Below are 19,142 nucleotides of genomic sequence, written 5' to 3' on the forward strand. Positions count from 1 at the left end.
ATAATCTTTTACATGATATATCGCTTCCTTTGATGCGATGTGTACACAAGTGTAAGCCAGGTATGCATAGGTATGTACTTTTCGAATGTATAAAATTTGAAATTGATTGGGCCCGTTGGAAATCTTACAACTCCGATCGGTAATTCAGATGTCCCAGATTACCTGTCATCGGTAAGAACTCTAAATAGATCGTGCACGCAGTAGCGCCATCTCCCTTTCAAGTGGACATTCCGTGAAGAATTTTACTGCATCCGGGTGGACGAATATTTGGTTTAAATTGGTTTATTCATGTTCCAATCTCCCATTTTGAAGTTGAACAAGCATTAATTTTGAAATACGATTAATTTGAATGATGGTAAATTTGTGCTCGCATGTATAAAACTCGTAATAAGTAATATCGTAATGAATTATGTTGGAGGTCAAATAAGATACGACAATTAGTTTTGAAAAGAATATTTAGTCATGAATCATCAACGGTCCCGAATTTCCGTTAGTAGCAAAGCCAGTTTGGAATCGGCTTTGACGGATCTGAGTCTTCGTTCGAGGCCCTCGAGGTCGACACGTTCGATCCAGGTCGGCGGGTCTGCGTCTCGAGGTGGAAGGGGGACAAGGAGTCTTTCCGCAGCGGCACAAATTCCGCACCAAGTCCGGAAGTCAACCGGAATTTGGACGGGACCTACGGTGCTTGCAAACTTGAATGATTGATCCTCAGTGAATGATCGCCCCATCACTTCTTCCAGCCCGACTTGAATCTTGTCCGGGAGCATGCGTCTCGTTCCGGTCGAATCTTCTTCGAAATATCTGTTGAAGGCTCGCCTGAAGATTAGCTTCCTTCCAGGGGTTACGAAAACATGTCTGCCGAGGTAATCCAACGGCGACATTTCTAAAGTATAACGTAGTAGTTGATCTATGACCGAAATTGCGTTCGTGGGACATATCATTTTATGGCAAAGAGAAGAAACTTCGAGAGGAAATGTATTTCTTTACCGGCCAATGCTCTACTGTCTAGGGGAAGTTCAAATCGGGAACTTTGTCGAGAAAATACCCTCGGCACATTCAGTGACGATGCGCTGGGTCCTGTTTCTTGCTTAACTTCTTTTCCGCTTCGGGATTCTGATGATTTTACTCTCAAAGCCTCTTCTAGCGCGATTTTTCGCTGTAACATATGTTTCACCAATGTGATTCACTTAACCCTTCAATTAGAGACGACAAAAGCTGATGTATGCAAATTTTAAGTGAATCGCATGTAAGGAAAAATGTATGCATAAAAGGGTTAATTACCGTACAATGCGCACTTATGGGCTATTCTTCCGTTACCTTAGCAGAAAATTCTCCTTCGACCGTGTCGCGGTCTAATTGCCTTCCCAAATGTTTCAGAATATCGGCATCTATGAAACTCTCCGGAAAAATGTGATACGGTGGCGATGCGATCGGCTCTTTACTCGAATGTGACAAAATCGTGCCGTCGGCGACGGGAGGTCTGGCTCTGGAAAAAATTATGAACTATTCGACACTTCTAAATATATTAAAGGCAAGTTTATCGCCCGTTTGCACTAAACGCTGCAGTAAGTAACTAACGAGTTGTCTCCGAGGCCAATCTCAACCTGTGAGACCTGCGTTTCGAGGGGCTCGGGAGGATCTCTGACTTCATTTTGTTGGCCGTACGTTGATCCGCGCCGGCATTTCCGTTTACGTAAGCGTTTTCCGCGCCTCCGCATAGACGGCTCGTCACTTTCGCTGTCCGAACCTTCACCCGCGGTATTCTTCGGCGTACTCTGTAGAAAAGAATTAGTTCGATTACAAATAATTTGCGCATAAAACCTGTGCGTAAGTTTCACCGATTACAATTATTTATGATAACAATCTTTTTGCAGAACGCTCCATGCAACTGACGTTATATGATGGCGTCGATCCGTGGCCAGGGGATTGATTCAACAAAATTATGCTACTTGAGATTGAGATAAGCGAGGACGTTATCTCGCGGCATGTAGCGTACCGCGTTGCTGACATTGACCGTCGGCGGCGGCGCCGCTGGGACCGAAGTCGATGGGTTCAGTGGCAACAACAGCGTCGGCCTTGGGACGAAGACCTCGGTTCTCCGTGGACTCGGTAACGGCTCTAGACTCAGCGCGTGCCAACTCAGGGTCTCTATATCCTGGATTAGAGTGTGAAAAGAGGCTTTGACAAATTCTCTCAATGTCCTGGAGTGAGAATTCACTCCAAGGTGTGAACAATCACTAAGCACGGCGAGAAGAAAAAAGCAGATTTTACTCAAAACTAAAGGAAAGGAGGGACACATCAGGTTTTGTTGGTAAGATATAATTCGTAAAATGCAGAATTTACTGCAGAATTAGTGAAAACCACTGTGTGCAGAGTAAAATCTGCTACATTCATAGTAATAAATATAGTTGACATGGGTTTTTTTTACCAAAAACTCTGATGTGTCTCGCTTTTCGAGCAGTTTTGAGTAAAATCTGCTCTATTTCTTCCCTCCGTGAGCGAGAGTGAAAACTGCGCAACTCCAAATCGAGTGAATATTTCACTCCAATATAGTGAATACTCACTCTCTGCATCGAGTCAAATTTAGAGTGATTTGATTCGCTCGAAGCGATTGACGTGGAAAAGTTCAGTTTTAACGAGTTACGCAGTTTTCACTCCAAGGAAATTTATACAGAAAGAAACAAAAGTACTGTGCTAGTACAAGATTCTTCTCTCTGATACTGTAGATACAACTAAGGCTTAAGGGTGTGAATTACCAGAAGCACCAACCTGCTCCTGAGAGTTTGCCCTAAGGTCGAGGACAAGGGTGGTACGCTCGCGGGGATGAACCGCGGGGGGATCAGGCGAGGTAACGCAGAGTGCTGGACCACTGGCGAGAGTCGGTGTCGGAGTCAACGGCCGGGAATCGGTCTCGGCGTAGTGCCGGAAGAGTTCTTCGGGGACGGCCGTCGCATCGGGTGCCGCATGATCGGCAATACCACGCGAGATGCGGCGGTTTCCGCTTTGCGATCGACCTCCGGCCAGCAGAGTAGCTCGGATGAGTTCCATCTCCGCGGGGAGAAGCAGTGCCTTGCCCTCTGTAGCCTGACGAAGAGATGACGGTATGTATTTCGTTTGTCCGTTTTGTTTCTCCTCAGTTGATAAGCGATGCATTTGTCTAATTAAAGTATGTGATATTACCCAGCAATCCTTCGCACGGCGCACGACATCCTTGGCCTCCCCGTCCGCAGGATGATTGCACAGTACAGAACATCCGTAGGGATACGGATTGAACAGACCCGAGAATGGCCGAAGAACGAACGGAGCCGGTTTCGTGCATCCAGAGAGATCAATTTGCTGAAAACGCAAGTACTTATGTGCAAATACGGAAGAAGGCACAGCGTTTCCAAAAAAAAAAAAAAAAAGTAAAAGTACAAACCTTTCGGATTAAAAATACATTTTTTTAAAAACTTTTAGTATTAGTCCCAATTACGCTAACAAAATTTAGCTATGAATCTATAACGATATTTCAAACAGCAAAACGAAGTCACGATTTGTTATACCGAAATTTTGATGTTGAAATCGTTCAGACAATTCTTAAACAATCATTTTAATGTGGTTTACCTGCAAACCAACAATTTTTTGTCTCACAAAAGATACGAGTTAGATACTCTGTGGGTAATATTCGAATCAATAAAGTGTGGGTAAGTATATGCCTATCTCGTTCAGCCCCCAATTAGAAATCAGGTTTATCCTTTCATATTCACACTCTAATCGCAACCGAAGAAATTCTTTTGATGTCTATCTAAACCCCGCTCTAGGAGACGGAGATTGTTCATAGGCCGAAAAAGGTATCGATGGGCTTGAGTCTGTCTGATCCCTTACTGGCATTCTATAGGGTTGATCAATCGTCGATAATCACATTGCATAAAATTATGAATAAATACGAGGTACATTTAATTTGCTAAATTACGGTGGCTGTTCAAATGGTGAACTGTCAGTAGTGAGTAGTTACATTAGAATCCAGCAAGTCGATTATGCAAGTGTTTGAATGAAAAAATATGCGAACCTTTTTCCTCGGCCTAGAGACAGGCCGAATTCGCGCAGCAACAAGGCCCGTGGAGCTCGAGACACGTGGCATTTTTGCATAGCTGTTAAGTATCTTGTGTATGTATGGGTGTACGCTTGAATCTATATTCTAAAAGTGCACCGCAAGCTCTTTGACTGACATGTTGCTGTCCACCGTCTTATTTCGGCTTGCCGTAAATCTTAACACCGGCCCAAACGCCATAACTTTGAATGAAATGCATTTATACGCAAGACGTTGCCACGGGAGCGATGGTTCGATCGAAGAAAATAACGTTGCGCTGCTTTACGTGCGTACAATACCTGTGTAGGTGGGCGCGTATACTTACTACACCCACATTGTTCGTACTCGTATAAGCTGTAAGAAGCTGCAGACTTTTAGCAATTTGGTAATACAATACGATATTTTCTTAAGCTTTAGCGAAAGCTTTTTTTTCTATAATATATAAATAAACGGTAGGAAAATTTGAAAAAATAATTACAATCTCATTATTCGCGTTGATTACATTCGGAATTGGAAAACGATCGAAATACGTGAATTCGCGTTGAAGATATTATAACTAGCTTTCGTGTGAATTGGGGGCGAATGATTTTCTCTTGCACAGTTTTTATCTCCGATTATATTTAACGGTGATTGAAATCATACAATTCAATATACATGACTACTATATGGAATATTTTTCTTTTTTTTTTAAATTTGCACATTAACCAGGCTCGGGAAGTGAAAATCAGGGCCAAGAAGTTTTGGCCGTATGACCTGGGTACTTCTTCTTGTATTTCAAACCTGTTACAAGAGTAGAGCTCTTCGGAAAAGCGGTCTTCCCTCCGAACATGGTATCCGTTTCTGGAAATGAGTAAATCATCTTTCAGTTTGTGGAATTCACCCACAAAATTACAATCGTTAAACACAGTTAAGGTGGTAAACACCAGCAATTGACGATCAATATCTACACGTTTCGAAAATTTTCCGAATCATTTATTGTTGAAATTTTACCAACCAGGAATAAACCGATGATACTCGTACTGAATATGTAGATTCTCAGGTAAATTTTGGTCCCGCATAGCGTCCAAGGGTACCGTGGCGTTTACAGGGGTTAGATAAAACTTGCGCAGGTCAGCTGGAAGAATAAAATTTCGAATATAAATTAGATTCGTTTCATTTCGATTGTTGTACAATTAAGGTACATCGATTATTTATTCACCAATAGTCTCCACGGTGTGTAACAGAGAATTCGGAATCGCATGACTGAATTCTTTTCCGCACGCTGTGAACAATTTGTAACGTACGATTGGTTCGTCCAGACGCGTTTCATTTACAATTTTCAAACCTTCGTCATGGCAAACTTTGTCCAGACGTTCCATGACGTCAGTAGCCGGTGAGTAAGATTTTTGCGGCCGCAAGTAACTAAAAGATGTAAAAAATTCATTGAATAACATGAATATCGTGAGCTTACTTTGCGAGTTTGCTGTAATGTTTTTAAAACAACTTGGTAAATTCAATGATTTCCAGGAGATATTGTTATTATTTAAAAAAAAAAGATGGACGTGTGGATTGAGCGCACAATTGGCCTGACGTCATCCAGGTAAGCAAGCGCGTTTCACGGAAGAGTGTGTAACAATCTGTTATTTTTACCGCACAATATTAGAGTAATTCTTGGATGAAGAAAAATCTGTAAAAAAAAACCTGACGTGAGTAATTCCGATAAAAAATTTTCAACAATAGGGATTAAATTGATTAATCGAAACGATCGAAACAATGCTCGAGGTTTCATTGTGTGTTCAAAAAGACATAACTTCTATTACGAAAGAAATGAAAAGAAGAACAAGGCAGAAGAAAAAAAAAATCTACTCATGACGTCAGGGAGGCGGGAAAGAGCCGTATATGATTCTCATTGATAACCGTGAGCTTTTCAATCAATATACAATAATCTCCCCCGAGTATCAGCGAGTATATCTTTTTCCGCGCGAGGCCTCGCGAAGAAGCCCAGAGCCGGCGCGGTCGCGGGTAGTTGTTTTTTTTTTAGTTGGTGGGGGGGAGTCGGAGTGCCGAGATCGATGATTTGAGGGTGGCCATGCGGTGGCGCCCTCGTCGTAATTCGCACCGAAGTTCGGCTGTGCGATCTGTCAAATTTGTCGGCGGCAGTGGGGGAGAGGGGATGAGGATCGACATGGCCGCAGTCGGTTCTCGGCTTCGTGAGACGAACGGTGTAGCTTGGCGAGAATACGAGTGTATATCGCTGTATCGTCACGGGTGTCACACAGTCAGCTGATTATTGCGATTAGAAAGGGTCTGTTACGCTTACCCTCTGGTGGCGAGTGACTCTCGTTCGGCCTGCAGTGTCGCAAGGTTAATCGTTTTTCGGAATCTGCCTTCTTTCTCATTTTTTTTCTTCTTGCCAAATTTTTTCACCGCGGCGAAATCACGGCGAGCATCAGTCGTGCCACCCTGAAATTGAAGCAACAACTGTAAACCCGTTACACGTTACTGTTATACGTATAGGTATACGGTCGGTGCGCGGTGGTCGTGTTGAAATATACCGAAATTTGTTCTTCTGGTTCGCGGTGAGAGGGTTAAAAAAATCAAAGATATCGCTATTCGGACGTATGATCGGAGTGGTCGAATATGACGCGAGGGGACGCCGGGCGTCCCGAAACCAGAGGGAATGAACTAACCGTTAGTGCGCTCCTCAGCAGTGTGGAATATTTGGAAGAACTCGCTTGCCAAGCATGCCGTATGAGCGCCGCCATATTGTTAACCGAAGTAGCGTTCGAAGATTGGAAAACGAGAAGCAGCAGAAGCAGTGGCAGCACGAGCTGTGAATCGACGAATCGACTTGGTCCAGTCCGGCCGTGGTTCGGTTTTGAGGAGTAAGGGGGCGCCGGCGGCTGCGCTTGTTGTTGCCCTGATCCGCCATTTTACAGTCGCCATTGAAAGGTGAAAACCCTCCTAAATGTTCTCGAATAACATCGATTTCGAACTGGAATACCGGGGTTAATTAGTGCGTGTAGTGTTGGTTAGTGATTAAGTGTAAAATGGAGCAGCCATGACGCATCCATCGCATCAAACTAACGGCGCGAGCTTAGAGGATTGCCACACGAACTTCTTCGCTCTGGTGAGTAGTGCACAGAGCGGTGCAGGCTAAAACACTCGGGCCTACTTACTACCTAATACTCTAGGATATCGCGCATCTAAGGCGATTACATGTCGTACCTCGTCCGAGACGGACTTCCCTAATCCCGGTTTAGGTTCGCAAGTACCGTTCTACAAGGCGCTATTTTACCCGTTGCCCCGCCTAACGCCTGAAAACTCTATCCATTCGTAATAAGTACGGTAGGGTACCACGACGGATGACGGGAACGTCCCTTTCTCCCGTAATGTTTGTATATCGTTTTCTTAACGCTCTCGTTGTCTCTCGCCTTCGCCTCTCGGTATGCCTACGACGTATGTATACTTATCTACGTATGCGTGTCCCTGCTTTCGTGCGTGATAGACGTAAGTGAGAGTGCGTGAGTGCTTGAGCGAGTCTTGTTCGCTGCTTGGCCGCCTCGCGTTCGCCTCCGTTTATCAATTTGAAGTTTGTTGTCTGCCCCAATGTCATGCTCGATTCGCGTCACTCGGGATTGGGGAAGATTGCAAGGACACCCGAACGATTGCCCAACGTAGAGCGAAAAACTAGAGCTAATCTAGTTTCAGGTATTCACCCTGATTCCTCGATTATCTTCAACCAGGTTCCGTGTTCCTCGAGTAGATACAAATCGCGATTCTCTCTCTTCTGCATACTTTCATTATCTGCAACTTATGATCCGTCTCTCTGTTGTCTGTCCCTCTTACCATCTAACAATCGTTGTCATTAAGATCATCACGATCATCGTCGTCATTACTACAACTATTATTATCATTGTGATGAATCGCTGCGGTATTATTTAGCTAGTCGTACAGATAACGTATGGCAGCAGCAGCAGCAGCAACAGCAATGGTAGTGGTGGTGGCTAAGAGGACGAGGAGTAGGATCTTCCTTCTCGCGGTAGTGTAGTCGAAGCAGCTCTCTCTCCCTCCCTCCTCTTCCCTCCCTCTCCCTCTTTCTGTCTCTCTCGCGTGCGCAACATTCCTTTCCCCAGCAATGCGAGGGAGGAGGTGCGAATCACCGTTCGCCTTACGGAAATTGTGTCACGCCGGTTGTGGTCCTTTGGTAACGGGTACAGAAGGGGGGGGGGGGAGTGTTAACGTTTGGTCGAAGGGATGTTGCGTGGTCGTTGAAAGAAGAAATTTCCGTGCGGATATACGGGCAGGTCGTTGATACATCCATCCATCCATCCATCCATCCATCGATAACAACCATGTACTGCAAGATTGTTTATAGGTATTATATCTTTGGAAGGATTTGCTCTCGCTTAATCCCAATGTTTTGATATTGGCATATGTATATTGACGCCTGCATTGTTGCAAGAAAGTCTCTTCGAAGTTTCTCGGACGTACCACCGTAAGTGTACGTAGTTATGTACCGTACATATATATATATATACACATACACATACGTACATACATGGTCATATGTATCGCCGCGCATGTAGAGGCGCACAACGAGCTAGATATATACGTATGTAAATATATTGTTGGTACAATGTGTATAACGTAACCGTGAGACGTGAGCCGTGCCGACGGATGGACGGACGCGTGCTGCCGCCCTATGGCCGCAAAGAAAAGCATGCCGCTCTGTTGCCACATACCGCTATGTTGCGCTTGCCGCTGCTGTTCACGCTCCTATTCTGCCTACTTACTACGCGCGAGACCCAACTTCACTCACTCGCTTACTACTACTACTATTACTATTACTACTACTACTATTACTATTACTACTACTACTACCACTACTACTACTATTACTATTACTACTATTCCTCTACTACTACTACTACTACTACTAGTATTGATGGTAGTACCACTGTTAGTATTGATACCTCCACACTATCCAACAAGTCGCGATGTGTGTATTTGCAGGCTGTGTGGCCTGTACCTATAATTCTATACGCACACTAATCCGTACGAGAAACAATCTATCTGGCTATCTTCTGTTCGTCTATGTATAATATCTAGCTATCTACCTATCTACTTATTAACAAATCGTCGGTTGGCTAAATCATTCCTTGGTGGTGGTTAGATTACTCTGAGACTGGTGATACTAGGAGCACCGGTCTCCTCCTCCTCCTATTCGGCCGGCCAGTTCTGTATCTGGCCCGGCTTAGGTGAAAGCCTTGCACTAAGGACACGGGCACAGAGGCACGTTCCACAAAACTACTCGCCGTGATATACAATATTCACCACTGCAAGATACAGAGAGAGAGAGAGAGAGAGCTGGATAGATAGATAGATAGATGGTTAGATGATTAGATAGGTAGATACGGTGTGTATGGATTCGTGCTTGACTGTGTTTCTGCATCGAAAAGAAACCTGGTAAATGCACGTCTGTTATGTACAATGGTTGTATAGACCCACTAATGTCTGTTTACTGCTTTTGCCTTATTGTCAGCCTTAAGCGGTTGACTGGCCCGTTGTTGATGATGCTTTCGTTGCCTCTCCAAACCTACTAATCGGTAAACCCGCATCTGCCCAACCTTAAGACCCCTGCCGAGTTCTGGCTGCTAGACTCTTTTTCTCTTTCTTGACTTTTGCCGGATTCCTCATACCTTGTGATATCTGGTTAGTTTTTCATTTCATCTAATTTCATTTTCATAAAATATATTGTTTTTGTCTGATACACCGTTATCCGTATTTTTTTTTTTGTTCTTTCTTTCTTTCTGTACCGCGAATCAGAAATGTACTGCGACAAAAGCCATTGCTCAAAAGATTTATCGTTTTCAGTTTGTTATAATTCGCTACTGTCGTTGTTCATTCTCGTTAATTCTCGTGTCTATCTTCTTCTATCGTTCTTCCGTGAAGGTATCTCAAATCTTAGAAACCTGGTGAATCTAGGTGAGAAAAATCTAGCGAAGGGCAATATGCAATCTGCAACACAATAATATCGTTACGGTGAGATTAGAATTTTTTTCTTGCCTATCCATTTTTACTCCGCGTTGTTCACTCCAGGATTTTTATTTATTGTTTTATTTATTTATTTATTTATTTTTTTCGCTGTTGCCTCTTTCTTTTTTTGGCTGGTCGGATTCCGCGCTGTGTATATAACGTATGTACATACCTATACGCATTCCGGTTCTTGACCTTTGCTGCTGGTAGAGATTATCTTCGTCACCTCGGTCGGTATAATATTCTACGCGGAGATAACAGAACGCGGTGACTGAACGGGGCTACGAAGGGGATCGATGAAACACTCCACCGCGGGTGCTGCTGCTGCTGCTGCTGCTGCTGCTGTTGCTGCTTTTGTTGTTGTTGTCCCCATCCTAGACTATGGTACCGATTTTTCCTCCCCTCACATCGAATATAAACAAACAAGCAAATGAACGATACCCCGTGCGTTGTGCTGCCTGTCGCCCTCCCTTCACTTTGCCAGCGACGAAGATGAGGTAAAATAAAACTATGTAAACAAAGTAAGTTAAGATAGACAACGAAAATTTTGTTTTACGTGACGAGCTTTGTTTTTTCATTCGTCGCGTTTTCAAATCGTTGAAAATCACACGAATATTTTATCGTACGTACGAGTAATGAGAAGGGAGAAATATAGGTGGGTCGATTAATGATCAGGGGTTTTTTAGATATTATCTCTCGCAGTAAATGCGTACGAATTGATATTAAAAATTCTGAAAAATTTGGATCGACCACGTTTGAGTAAGTCGTGTTTTGACTCGTATTACGTGTCTTGCACACGGGCAGGCAAGAAGGAACGCAACATGGTTTGTGAGTTCGTAGGGTGAACCATGCTGCGTTGTTTATTTATCCAGTATAGAGAGAATTCGTTTCCCCCCCTTCTTCTTTGCCTCGGATCTTCTTCATCTTCTTCGCTATACGAAGTGTGTTTACGTCTGTGACGACACCGTAGACGTTCTCGCACGAATGGCATTATATTATAAGTGAGAGCTTGACTAGATATGTTAGCGGTATGCACGTATTTATTTAGAATTATGGTTTGTTTATCCCACCCCTTCATCAACAAGAACTCCCTCCGTCGTCTTTTTCCCTTCGCCCGTAGCGTCCACCACTGCAAAGATTCTTCTCGGAGAATATATTTCTACTGCAACGGAAATTCTCCTGAATAAATGGAGAAGAGGGACGAATTTTTAAAAAAGCTTCCTGCAGTCGTAATTAAACTTCATTGAGTTTATAAACGATTATCGAGTAGCAAGTGAGCGGTCAACTTGGAGACACGATAGCTTAGCTCTTCTTTCTTCTCGGCGGCCAGCAGGATCAAAAAGAATTCAGAGAACAGCGGGAAGAAGTGGATCTGTAACGAGAGAATGAGGATGAAGACGAGGATGAGGCCAGGAGGCGGCGGCGGCGGCGGCGGTCGTCTGAAGTTTGTTCGTTCGGCCCGCTGCTTCGGCCTTGCACGTCGCCTTGCCCGTATTGATCAGCTTGACAGAGACCCGCGTACTGCGCCCGCTTACTACCTACCACCTATCCACCTATCTCTGCCCACCTTCCTGCGAACCTTCGTGCCTATACTGCCTTTTATACCTACAACCACCACCGCCGACGACGACGACCAGCTCAAATTTAACAGGGTTCAGGGTTTTAGCGCTTTGCGAGAGACGAGGCGGGAAAAAAAAAAGAGAGGGACGCGCACGCGGATGATATTCGCGTTGTCGTGGGATGATGGGAGGGAGGGGAGGGGTCGCGATCGCAGGAGGAAGAAGATGAAGAAGAGGGAAAGATGTGTGGGCGATACCTGCATTTCTGCGATGCCCCGTTTCTTCGAGATACGCGTCACGAGACGAGAACGTGCAAGTTTGTCAGCAGGGTTGCAAGACACCCTGGAAATGTCATGGGGATTTGAAAGAATGGGGGGGGTCATCGTGGAAAATCTGGAATTTTCAGGGGATTTTTAATTTGGTTATGGAAAAGATTGATGTTACCAGTTTTCTAATCGTGGGAATTGAAGATGAGTTTTTTTTTCTTTTTTTGGAGGTAACAAGTTTACTTTCTCTCTTCGTCGACAATATTAATTAATGACCGTAACCGACGTTTTCTTTTTTCTATATTGTATATTTTTCTTTAATTCGAATTGAATTCGAAGCTAATATAATAAGAGTTAACAAGCTGAATGACTTAGGTTTTAGGGAGTTACTAGAAATGGGAAAATGTCAGGGAAAACCTGGAAAATTGAAGGAAATTTTTTGCCACAAAAATTTGTGGCCACCCTTGTTGCGGTGAGGCAACTAAAAGATTAGGATTATTCAGTAGAAGCGAATAATAACTATGAGTAAAAATCTTGCATGGTTATGGAAGTTACCTGACTCCGTGTTGTTCCTCTCTTCCGTGACGGCAAATTTTTTTAACAACAGAAACGTCACTATTGTTTTTTCAAGATTACAAATTCGAATCTTTGCAAATTAGAATATTGTCCCAATTGAAAAATGAAATACCAATTTGATGTGAAACATGTATGAAGAGAGATTCTTTTGCTGGAATCATATTTCGAGATTAATCAATATTATTATGTCTAAGAACCGTTTGACGACGACTACTAGTTATGTATATATATATATAGATATAGATATAACAACAGCAGCAGCATCAGTATCGGTATCAGCGATACAGAAACGCGTTTGCGTCCTCGGACGTAACAGGTGCATTCCATTTTATTAGACGATGAACGTGTTGTCAACACTTGGAAGTAGTATGAGACTGAAGTTGGCAACGTTAGTGTAACGAATGTCGTTGTTTATTTAATTTTTTTTTTTTTTTTGGGAGGGGGGGCGATAAATATATAATTTGTTTGCAATTTTATTATTACTTGGAATTGGTCAAGTTTCCAAAATATTAGTAGGTTTTACATTTATTACGATTCATCGCTTTTCAAACATTCATTGTATTGCGAAATAAAGATGTTATTGAATCATGACTTATATTGAAATAACGTCACTAACTTCGTGCCTCATAAATTAATATATATAGTTATAATAATGTCAACAACTGTAAAAAAAAAAAAATTACGAGGTTGAAGTTAGTAACGAAACGTCAGGGAAAAATTCATTGTTGCGCATGCAATTTTAGAATGGCTCTTAAGGAGTTGTCTTTTTTTTTTTCTTTCATCTTTGTTAATGTTTACTAAATTTTTGCCCAATCATTTATCGTTACAGTAACGTTACCGACTTCAATCTCATCGCTCATGGTTGTCCAGTAAAAAATCCGAGACAAATTCAAGGACATTTTCAGCTTATTCAAGGACATTAAAAACAGAATATTATTTCCAAGACACGAGAAAAATTTAATTATTTTCATCGTTATATCAATATTCAAATTCAGGATAATTTCTAAAACTATCTAAAGACACTTCCAGGACAACTGTACACCATGTCACTCTTTACACCCTTCTATTCTTCTCCTTCAACCACCACGTGCCGTTCGCGTGGTTCTTCTTTTTGCCGGAGTTCGAATTAGCCCCCCCCCCCCCCCCCCTTCTTCCACCAAATCACCTCTAGTAGTGTACAATTTGTTCATAATCAATTCCATACGGTTGATTTTATTTTCCACAATCTTTTCACCAACGAATTAATACCTGTACTGTACTACACTATACTTTGGCATAGTAAAACATGCATCCGCACTGCACCTACCTCTTTTTTTTTTTTATTTTTTTATTCCGTATTCCACACTACAAATCTACAATAGCGAGAGATTATTGTGCGGCACTTTTAGGCTTTGCTTCGTGTCCAGTAGTTGTCTTCACCGCTCTGTACTCATCAAATTCTTTTATTTATTTTTTAAACATTTTTTTTCTCCTTATCTTTGTATACCTACCGGCACTGCTATTCTTCTTATTCTCTGTTGTGTATATGAAATTATTCCGTTATACTCTATGTACGTACCTACCTACCTACCTACCAATGCAGACTATAGGTGTATTGTACCCTCAATGAAATTCCCACGCCTCGAGATTGATCGCTTCTCGTTCACTCGCTGTGAGACGATCTTAAATGTGTGTGTGTGTGTGTGTGTGTGCGTGCGGGAGGGGGGATGAAATTTCAGAAATCCAGAGATCGTTTTCCATATATCTTATGCATTTTTTTTTTTTTTTTATTTTCTTTTATTGAAGCGTTTAAAATATTTATGCACGAACCTATACTACAATAACCTTACGCTTATTATACACATAACATGGACAAATTTTGTGCTATTTATACCGTACGCGCATCGATTACGGTTGAATGAACTATTTCACCAAGTGCATAGCTATGGTCGATGGGTACGCACGAACAGATGATAGGTCAATTTACTAACCACAATGGGTTGGTTAGTCATCGATGAGCCAAACTATTACAGAATTAATTTGTGTACACGCGCATATATGTTATATATAGAAATTTGTGAACATTGTTTTGTAACTAGTACTTTTCAGGGTGAATATATTTATTTTCCACCATTGGTGGACCAATTTTGCCCGCCTCTGACACCTTTATTAGTCAAACTGTTCCTGGTTACTATTATATATGCAACAGGTACGTCGATAACTATGATCGATTAATTTATGTTTGTTTGTTTTTTTTCTCCATTTCTCCAACAGACTGACCTCTGCGGTATAAAATGGAGGAAACTAGTTTGGGGCGAAGTGATCGGTGGATTCGGAGGTACCCCCCTTGAAGATCCTGTACTATCGAGTTTCTCCCGGTGCCTGGCCAGCGACATACTCTGCGTGTGGCGGCGCGTCGCTGCTACACCGTCATCCGGTACATCCGGTACATCCGGGGCTGCCGGGGCCGGCCTATTTGACTTGAGGCTCGCACCTTCCCCAGCGCCTCCGCCCTTGTCTCTAACGGCAGCGAAGGAACTCTGGATCTTTTGGTACGGCGAGGAGCCAGATCTTTCCGGACTTGTTTCACCCGAGCTCATCGCCATCGGTGAGTTAGTTTCACCGTAAAGCTCGGTGTGTGTGTGTGTGTGTAACTCGTACGTGTGTTCGTTGCGAAACCTGTAACTGAGGACAAGTACCAGTCATGGATTGCTACTCTGCGATTTTTTATGCATGATTATGGGCGATATTAGTTTTTTTTTTTTTTTTTTTTCTTTCTCAATTTTTTAACCCATTTTTATTTATTTTTACAGTATAGTAATGAAGAAAATACAATATGGAGTTGGAACGTTTTTTTTTCTTTTTTTTTTTTGTTACAAGTGCAGATATGCGATTGATACGGATGAATTACTTTTCATCGATGCGATGTTTCGAACCGAGACAATCTCTTGAAACTTGAAAATCAACCGCGCATGCGCCAATGAATTAAATCTCATTGGTCGGCGAAATCTTCCCGCAGCGATGTCCTTGTCCTGCGATGCAGGCGGGCCAACGTACGCAAAATGTGTAAATTTGAATTTTCAAACAGTGTAAGCATTAAATTGCGACCGTTCTTTGAAGTAATCGACTTTCCGACCCGATAACAAATGCTTTCCAAACCTTTCCGAGTCACTGCCTCAATTATTTGAGATTCTAACCTCAAAAATTCGTATCGACCGCATCGCCGGCGGAAACAGTTTGACAGCTGAAAACTCGGGATGGCCAGCCTGCACGAATAGCCGATAAAACTCGCGCGTGCGCGGTTCATTTTCAATTTTCAAGAGATTGTCCCGGTACACCTATATTTATGAGACTGAAGTTGATAACTATACCGATAGTATCGAAAGGTTGAAACTGATCGTAAGATTCGCAATCAGCGATCCGAACAACTGATAATTTATGTAAAACACGCATACATGTAGAGGGGTAACTTTCTCCGAAATGAATTATTCCTCAAATTTTTACGATTTCTTTCAATCAATTTGTTTCTAACAATAATAATTTACATTACATCGGAACCATTACTCTCGAGTGTTGAAAATCTGTTAGTATATTATCAGAAATAGTTAAAAACCGCAAATAAATGTGTCGAAAAGTTATCTAAATATTAAAAAAAGAAAAATGGATACAAAATAGGTGGTAAGAATACTTAACACTATGACTCAAAGGGTTAATTGAACCAATCGTCATCTTCTCCTCACCTCACCTCGCTATTTTTGAATAACACCGTATATGTATACCGAAATATCGCTGAATAGTGATAACGGTGAATATATAGCTGTGGTATAATGTATACTAGTGTCTTTTATCACATCACTAATCTCGAAGTGGGCCCCGGGTTTGTTGATGTCTCTCTGAATTCTATACATAGTGTTATCTCTTCTGTACTTGACTGTCCTTATCTGATAAAGGATTTTATTAGACACCTATATATCAAGAGTTTCTCACAAGGTTTTCTCTCTTTTTTTTTCTTTTTTTTTTTTAATTTCTTTTACAATTAGGTACTTCGCGTGGATAAAATTTTTCGTTTTTTTCAGCACTCGCAAGTTTTAATTCATTTCATTCGTGGTCAAATTCGCGAAGAATGAATCATTTACGTAATCAGAAAAAAAAAAAAAATATGCGGGAGGTGGCGTTGTAAAATATTTTTTATTCATTTTTTTCTCTATCGCTGACCCTTGTAATCTATACCAATTGCTCAGAATGCAGCCGTAATTTACAACCGCGTTAATAATCTCGCACCCCAGTGTCTACGTTATTTAGTATATATATATATATATATACGTGAATAAAAATAAGCGAAGATAAAGCATTGAAAACATAATTTGCATAATTTACAATTATCCATCACTGTTGATGCTGATCAATTGACAAATTTCGCGCGCACGGACACAAAAGCTTATCTTTATTTCACTTGGATAAGATGTGTTTAGCTTCTATACATATACGTTATGCTGAAAAGTTTTAACTGACGATTGAACGACAAGGCGACACCGAGTCTATCTAGATACTGATTGTGAAACACAACTATGTACCGAAAAGATATATTTTACAAGAGGGAATTATTAGTGTGTAAATAAAATTAGCGGCGAACAGGAGAAGAGAGAGAGAGAGAGAGAGAGAGAGAGAGAGAGAGAGAGAGAGAGAGAGAGAGAGAGTATAAGTTGAGGAGGAGATGAGGACGCAACGTAGACGCAAAAACTTAAGAAGGAGACAAGTGAAGAATACATTCTCGAGGAGAGCGATTGTCGATTGAAAGGTCAACGAACCCCTTTTACGGACGCAACCTTACTGCACACTCTTTGCGTATATCACACACACATGCAAACACATACGGATATATATGTATATATATATATACATACATACATATGCTTTACTTCTTCTTCTCGGTGCAGAGAGGATCGTCCTCTTCCCTCTTCTCGTCTCTTTTATATTAATCGTCCGGGCGGTGAGCTAGCTAGACATTCATTCACCTTCAGACTAAGCGTGTAATCTTGCATGGATTTCCGTGAAACTCTATTTTTTTTGGCTATCTCCTGCAATCACCTCGAAATCATATGAAAATCAAAGTTTATCAATCCGACAATAGGTACCTGCATTTTTTTATTCGTGAAATTTTTTTTGTCGTGTCCCGTAAAAAAAAGAAGGAAAAAAAATAGCAGCAAGTGTTCTCAGGTGGTACAACTTTACTTGTATTTTCATTACAAAGCGATTTCGACCGGTTTCATTCAGTTCCATTTGAGATTCAAGTATTCCGAGATTATTTCGACGTTATCGCGTTTAGCACGCCTCGACTACAATACCTTCTACGTTCGTGACTCAGCAGCATATAGAATAAGATATGTTTATGGCACAAGTTGTACACTTGGGGACAATGAATGTGAGACGGCTAAATTTTTTACGCTAGACAGTTACGTTGGCAACACAGGCAAACCTATAGCGCCACAGTCGGCCGAACGCGAAACAAACTCAATCTCAATAAACGTAACATAACCCATGACCGTCAAATCTAACCTTAGAATACCGCGAAGATAATGACTTGTTGGATTGACACGTCAATTCCAACGTTAGATTCGACGGTCATGGGTTATGTTACGTTTATTGAGATTGAGTTTGTTTCGCCCTCGGCCGACTGTGGCGCTGCAGGTTTCTCTGTGTTGCCAACGTAACTTTCTAGTGTAAAAAATTGACCGTCTCAGATTTATTGTCCCCAAGTGTACATACACACACACACACACAGCCACGTTAAAAAAGGTATGCGCATACATACATTTATGTATTATCGTTCGGTACTCGTTGCTGTTTAGTTACAGCAGTCTCGGGTTTGCTTATTTGTACCTCGTCTATCATCCGCGTCACATCCGAGATTCCGGTCAGTATGGTAGGATGATACATGTTTCAATGATCATCGTGTACTAAATTGCTGAAATCGTGTGAAGAAGAGTCGCTTCCTTATATAAGTACGTTGGTAGGAACGTTAATAATCCGGGAACGTCGTCTAAATTGTAACTTCGTCGGTGCCTATCCGTTCTTTTCAATGAGCTGTTTATTGTCTGTGTGTGTACTCCGTTCGAATTGAACAGACGCAACAAGCCTATTCTTACAGATTTCTTCCAAGATGCGAGAGAACACTTTACATTTGCCTATATCTATACATGCATAGGCGAACCTAGTATACATTATGTTGCGTAACAAGTCGAGTACGCATAAGAGCATGGATTTTTTTTTTTCTCTTAATTTTATTTTATTCAAAACACTCGCAGGGTTGAAAGAACGCATGCGGGCGTAATTGAATATTCTACATTTGTTTAATTCAATCTTGAGTGTTTTTTTTCTTTCTTATATTTATATATATGTAGGGCATATTCCACGCCAACTCGGTAAACGGTTTACCAATAACATTTTTTTTTTAATTTCGCCAAGGATTTCTCCTAAAATATGAATTCTCCTAAAATTGGTTTCAGAAACGAAACATTTTCACACAAGACTCAGGGTAGATATGGTTTTTTTTCTATACCTATATTTTCGTTTTATGCTTTCTTTAATCGTTTCTTTTGTTTTCATACACGTTGAAAATTTGTCATAAAATTTTCGCAATCGAATCTGGATTAAATAAACATATACGTGTGTGTG

At 41.6% G+C, this 19,142-nt stretch overlaps 3 protein-coding genes and 1 long non-coding RNA gene across 5 annotated transcripts in view; 2 read left to right on the forward strand and 2 right to left on the reverse strand.

Annotated features, from left to right (window-relative positions):
* Positions 1-275: 275 nt before the first annotated feature.
* Positions 276-4,346, reverse strand: LOC107221273. Its single transcript, XM_046740619.1, has 8 exons — positions 4,049-4,346; positions 3,181-3,336; positions 2,770-3,084; positions 1,997-2,155; positions 1,579-1,775; positions 1,318-1,486; positions 988-1,156; positions 276-883 (listed from the first exon to the last, which is right to left on the reverse strand). Exons 1-8 carry the CDS (start codon positions 4,118-4,120, stop codon positions 471-473), a joined length of 1,650 nt encoding a protein of 549 aa, XP_046596575.1. The 5' UTR covers positions 4,121-4,346; the 3' UTR covers positions 276-470.
* Positions 2,034-3,325, forward strand: LOC124294612. The gene is made up of 3 exons (XR_006904522.1): positions 2,034-2,311; positions 2,727-3,101; positions 3,185-3,325. It is a non-coding gene; the product is annotated as an uncharacterized LOC124294612 (long non-coding RNA).
* Positions 4,347-4,667: 321 nt separating the features above from the next.
* Positions 4,668-6,898, reverse strand: LOC107221288 (39S ribosomal protein L50, mitochondrial). Its single transcript, XM_015660227.2, has 5 exons — positions 6,739-6,898; positions 6,369-6,511; positions 5,268-5,470; positions 5,064-5,183; positions 4,668-4,909 (listed from the first exon to the last, which is right to left on the reverse strand). The coding sequence occupies exons 1-5, from the start codon at positions 6,811-6,813 to the stop codon at positions 4,794-4,796; spliced, it is 657 nt and encodes a 218-aa protein (XP_015515713.1). The 5' UTR covers positions 6,814-6,898; the 3' UTR covers positions 4,668-4,793.
* A 66-nt stretch (positions 6,899-6,964) lies between these two features.
* LOC107221287 (mediator of RNA polymerase II transcription subunit 13-like) overlaps positions 6,965-19,142 on the forward strand; it is a 29,410-nt gene continuing 17,232 nt past the window's right edge. Inside the window, exons 1-2 of one of the 2 annotated variants that reach the window (XM_015660225.2) lie at positions 6,965-7,178; positions 14,742-15,075. In XM_015660225.2, the coding sequence (XP_015515711.1) occupies positions 7,110-7,178; positions 14,742-15,075 (403 nt within the window). In that variant the 5' untranslated portion in view covers positions 6,965-7,109. The remainder of the gene's footprint in view (positions 7,179-14,741; positions 15,076-19,142) is intronic. The other variant, XM_015660226.2, reaches the window with a different exon arrangement.

The sequence above is a fragment of the Neodiprion lecontei genome, chromosome 5, assembly GCF_021901455.1.
Source record: "Neodiprion lecontei isolate iyNeoLeco1 chromosome 5, iyNeoLeco1.1, whole genome shotgun sequence".
NCBI lineage: Eukaryota > Metazoa > Arthropoda > Insecta > Hymenoptera > Diprionidae > Neodiprion > Neodiprion lecontei.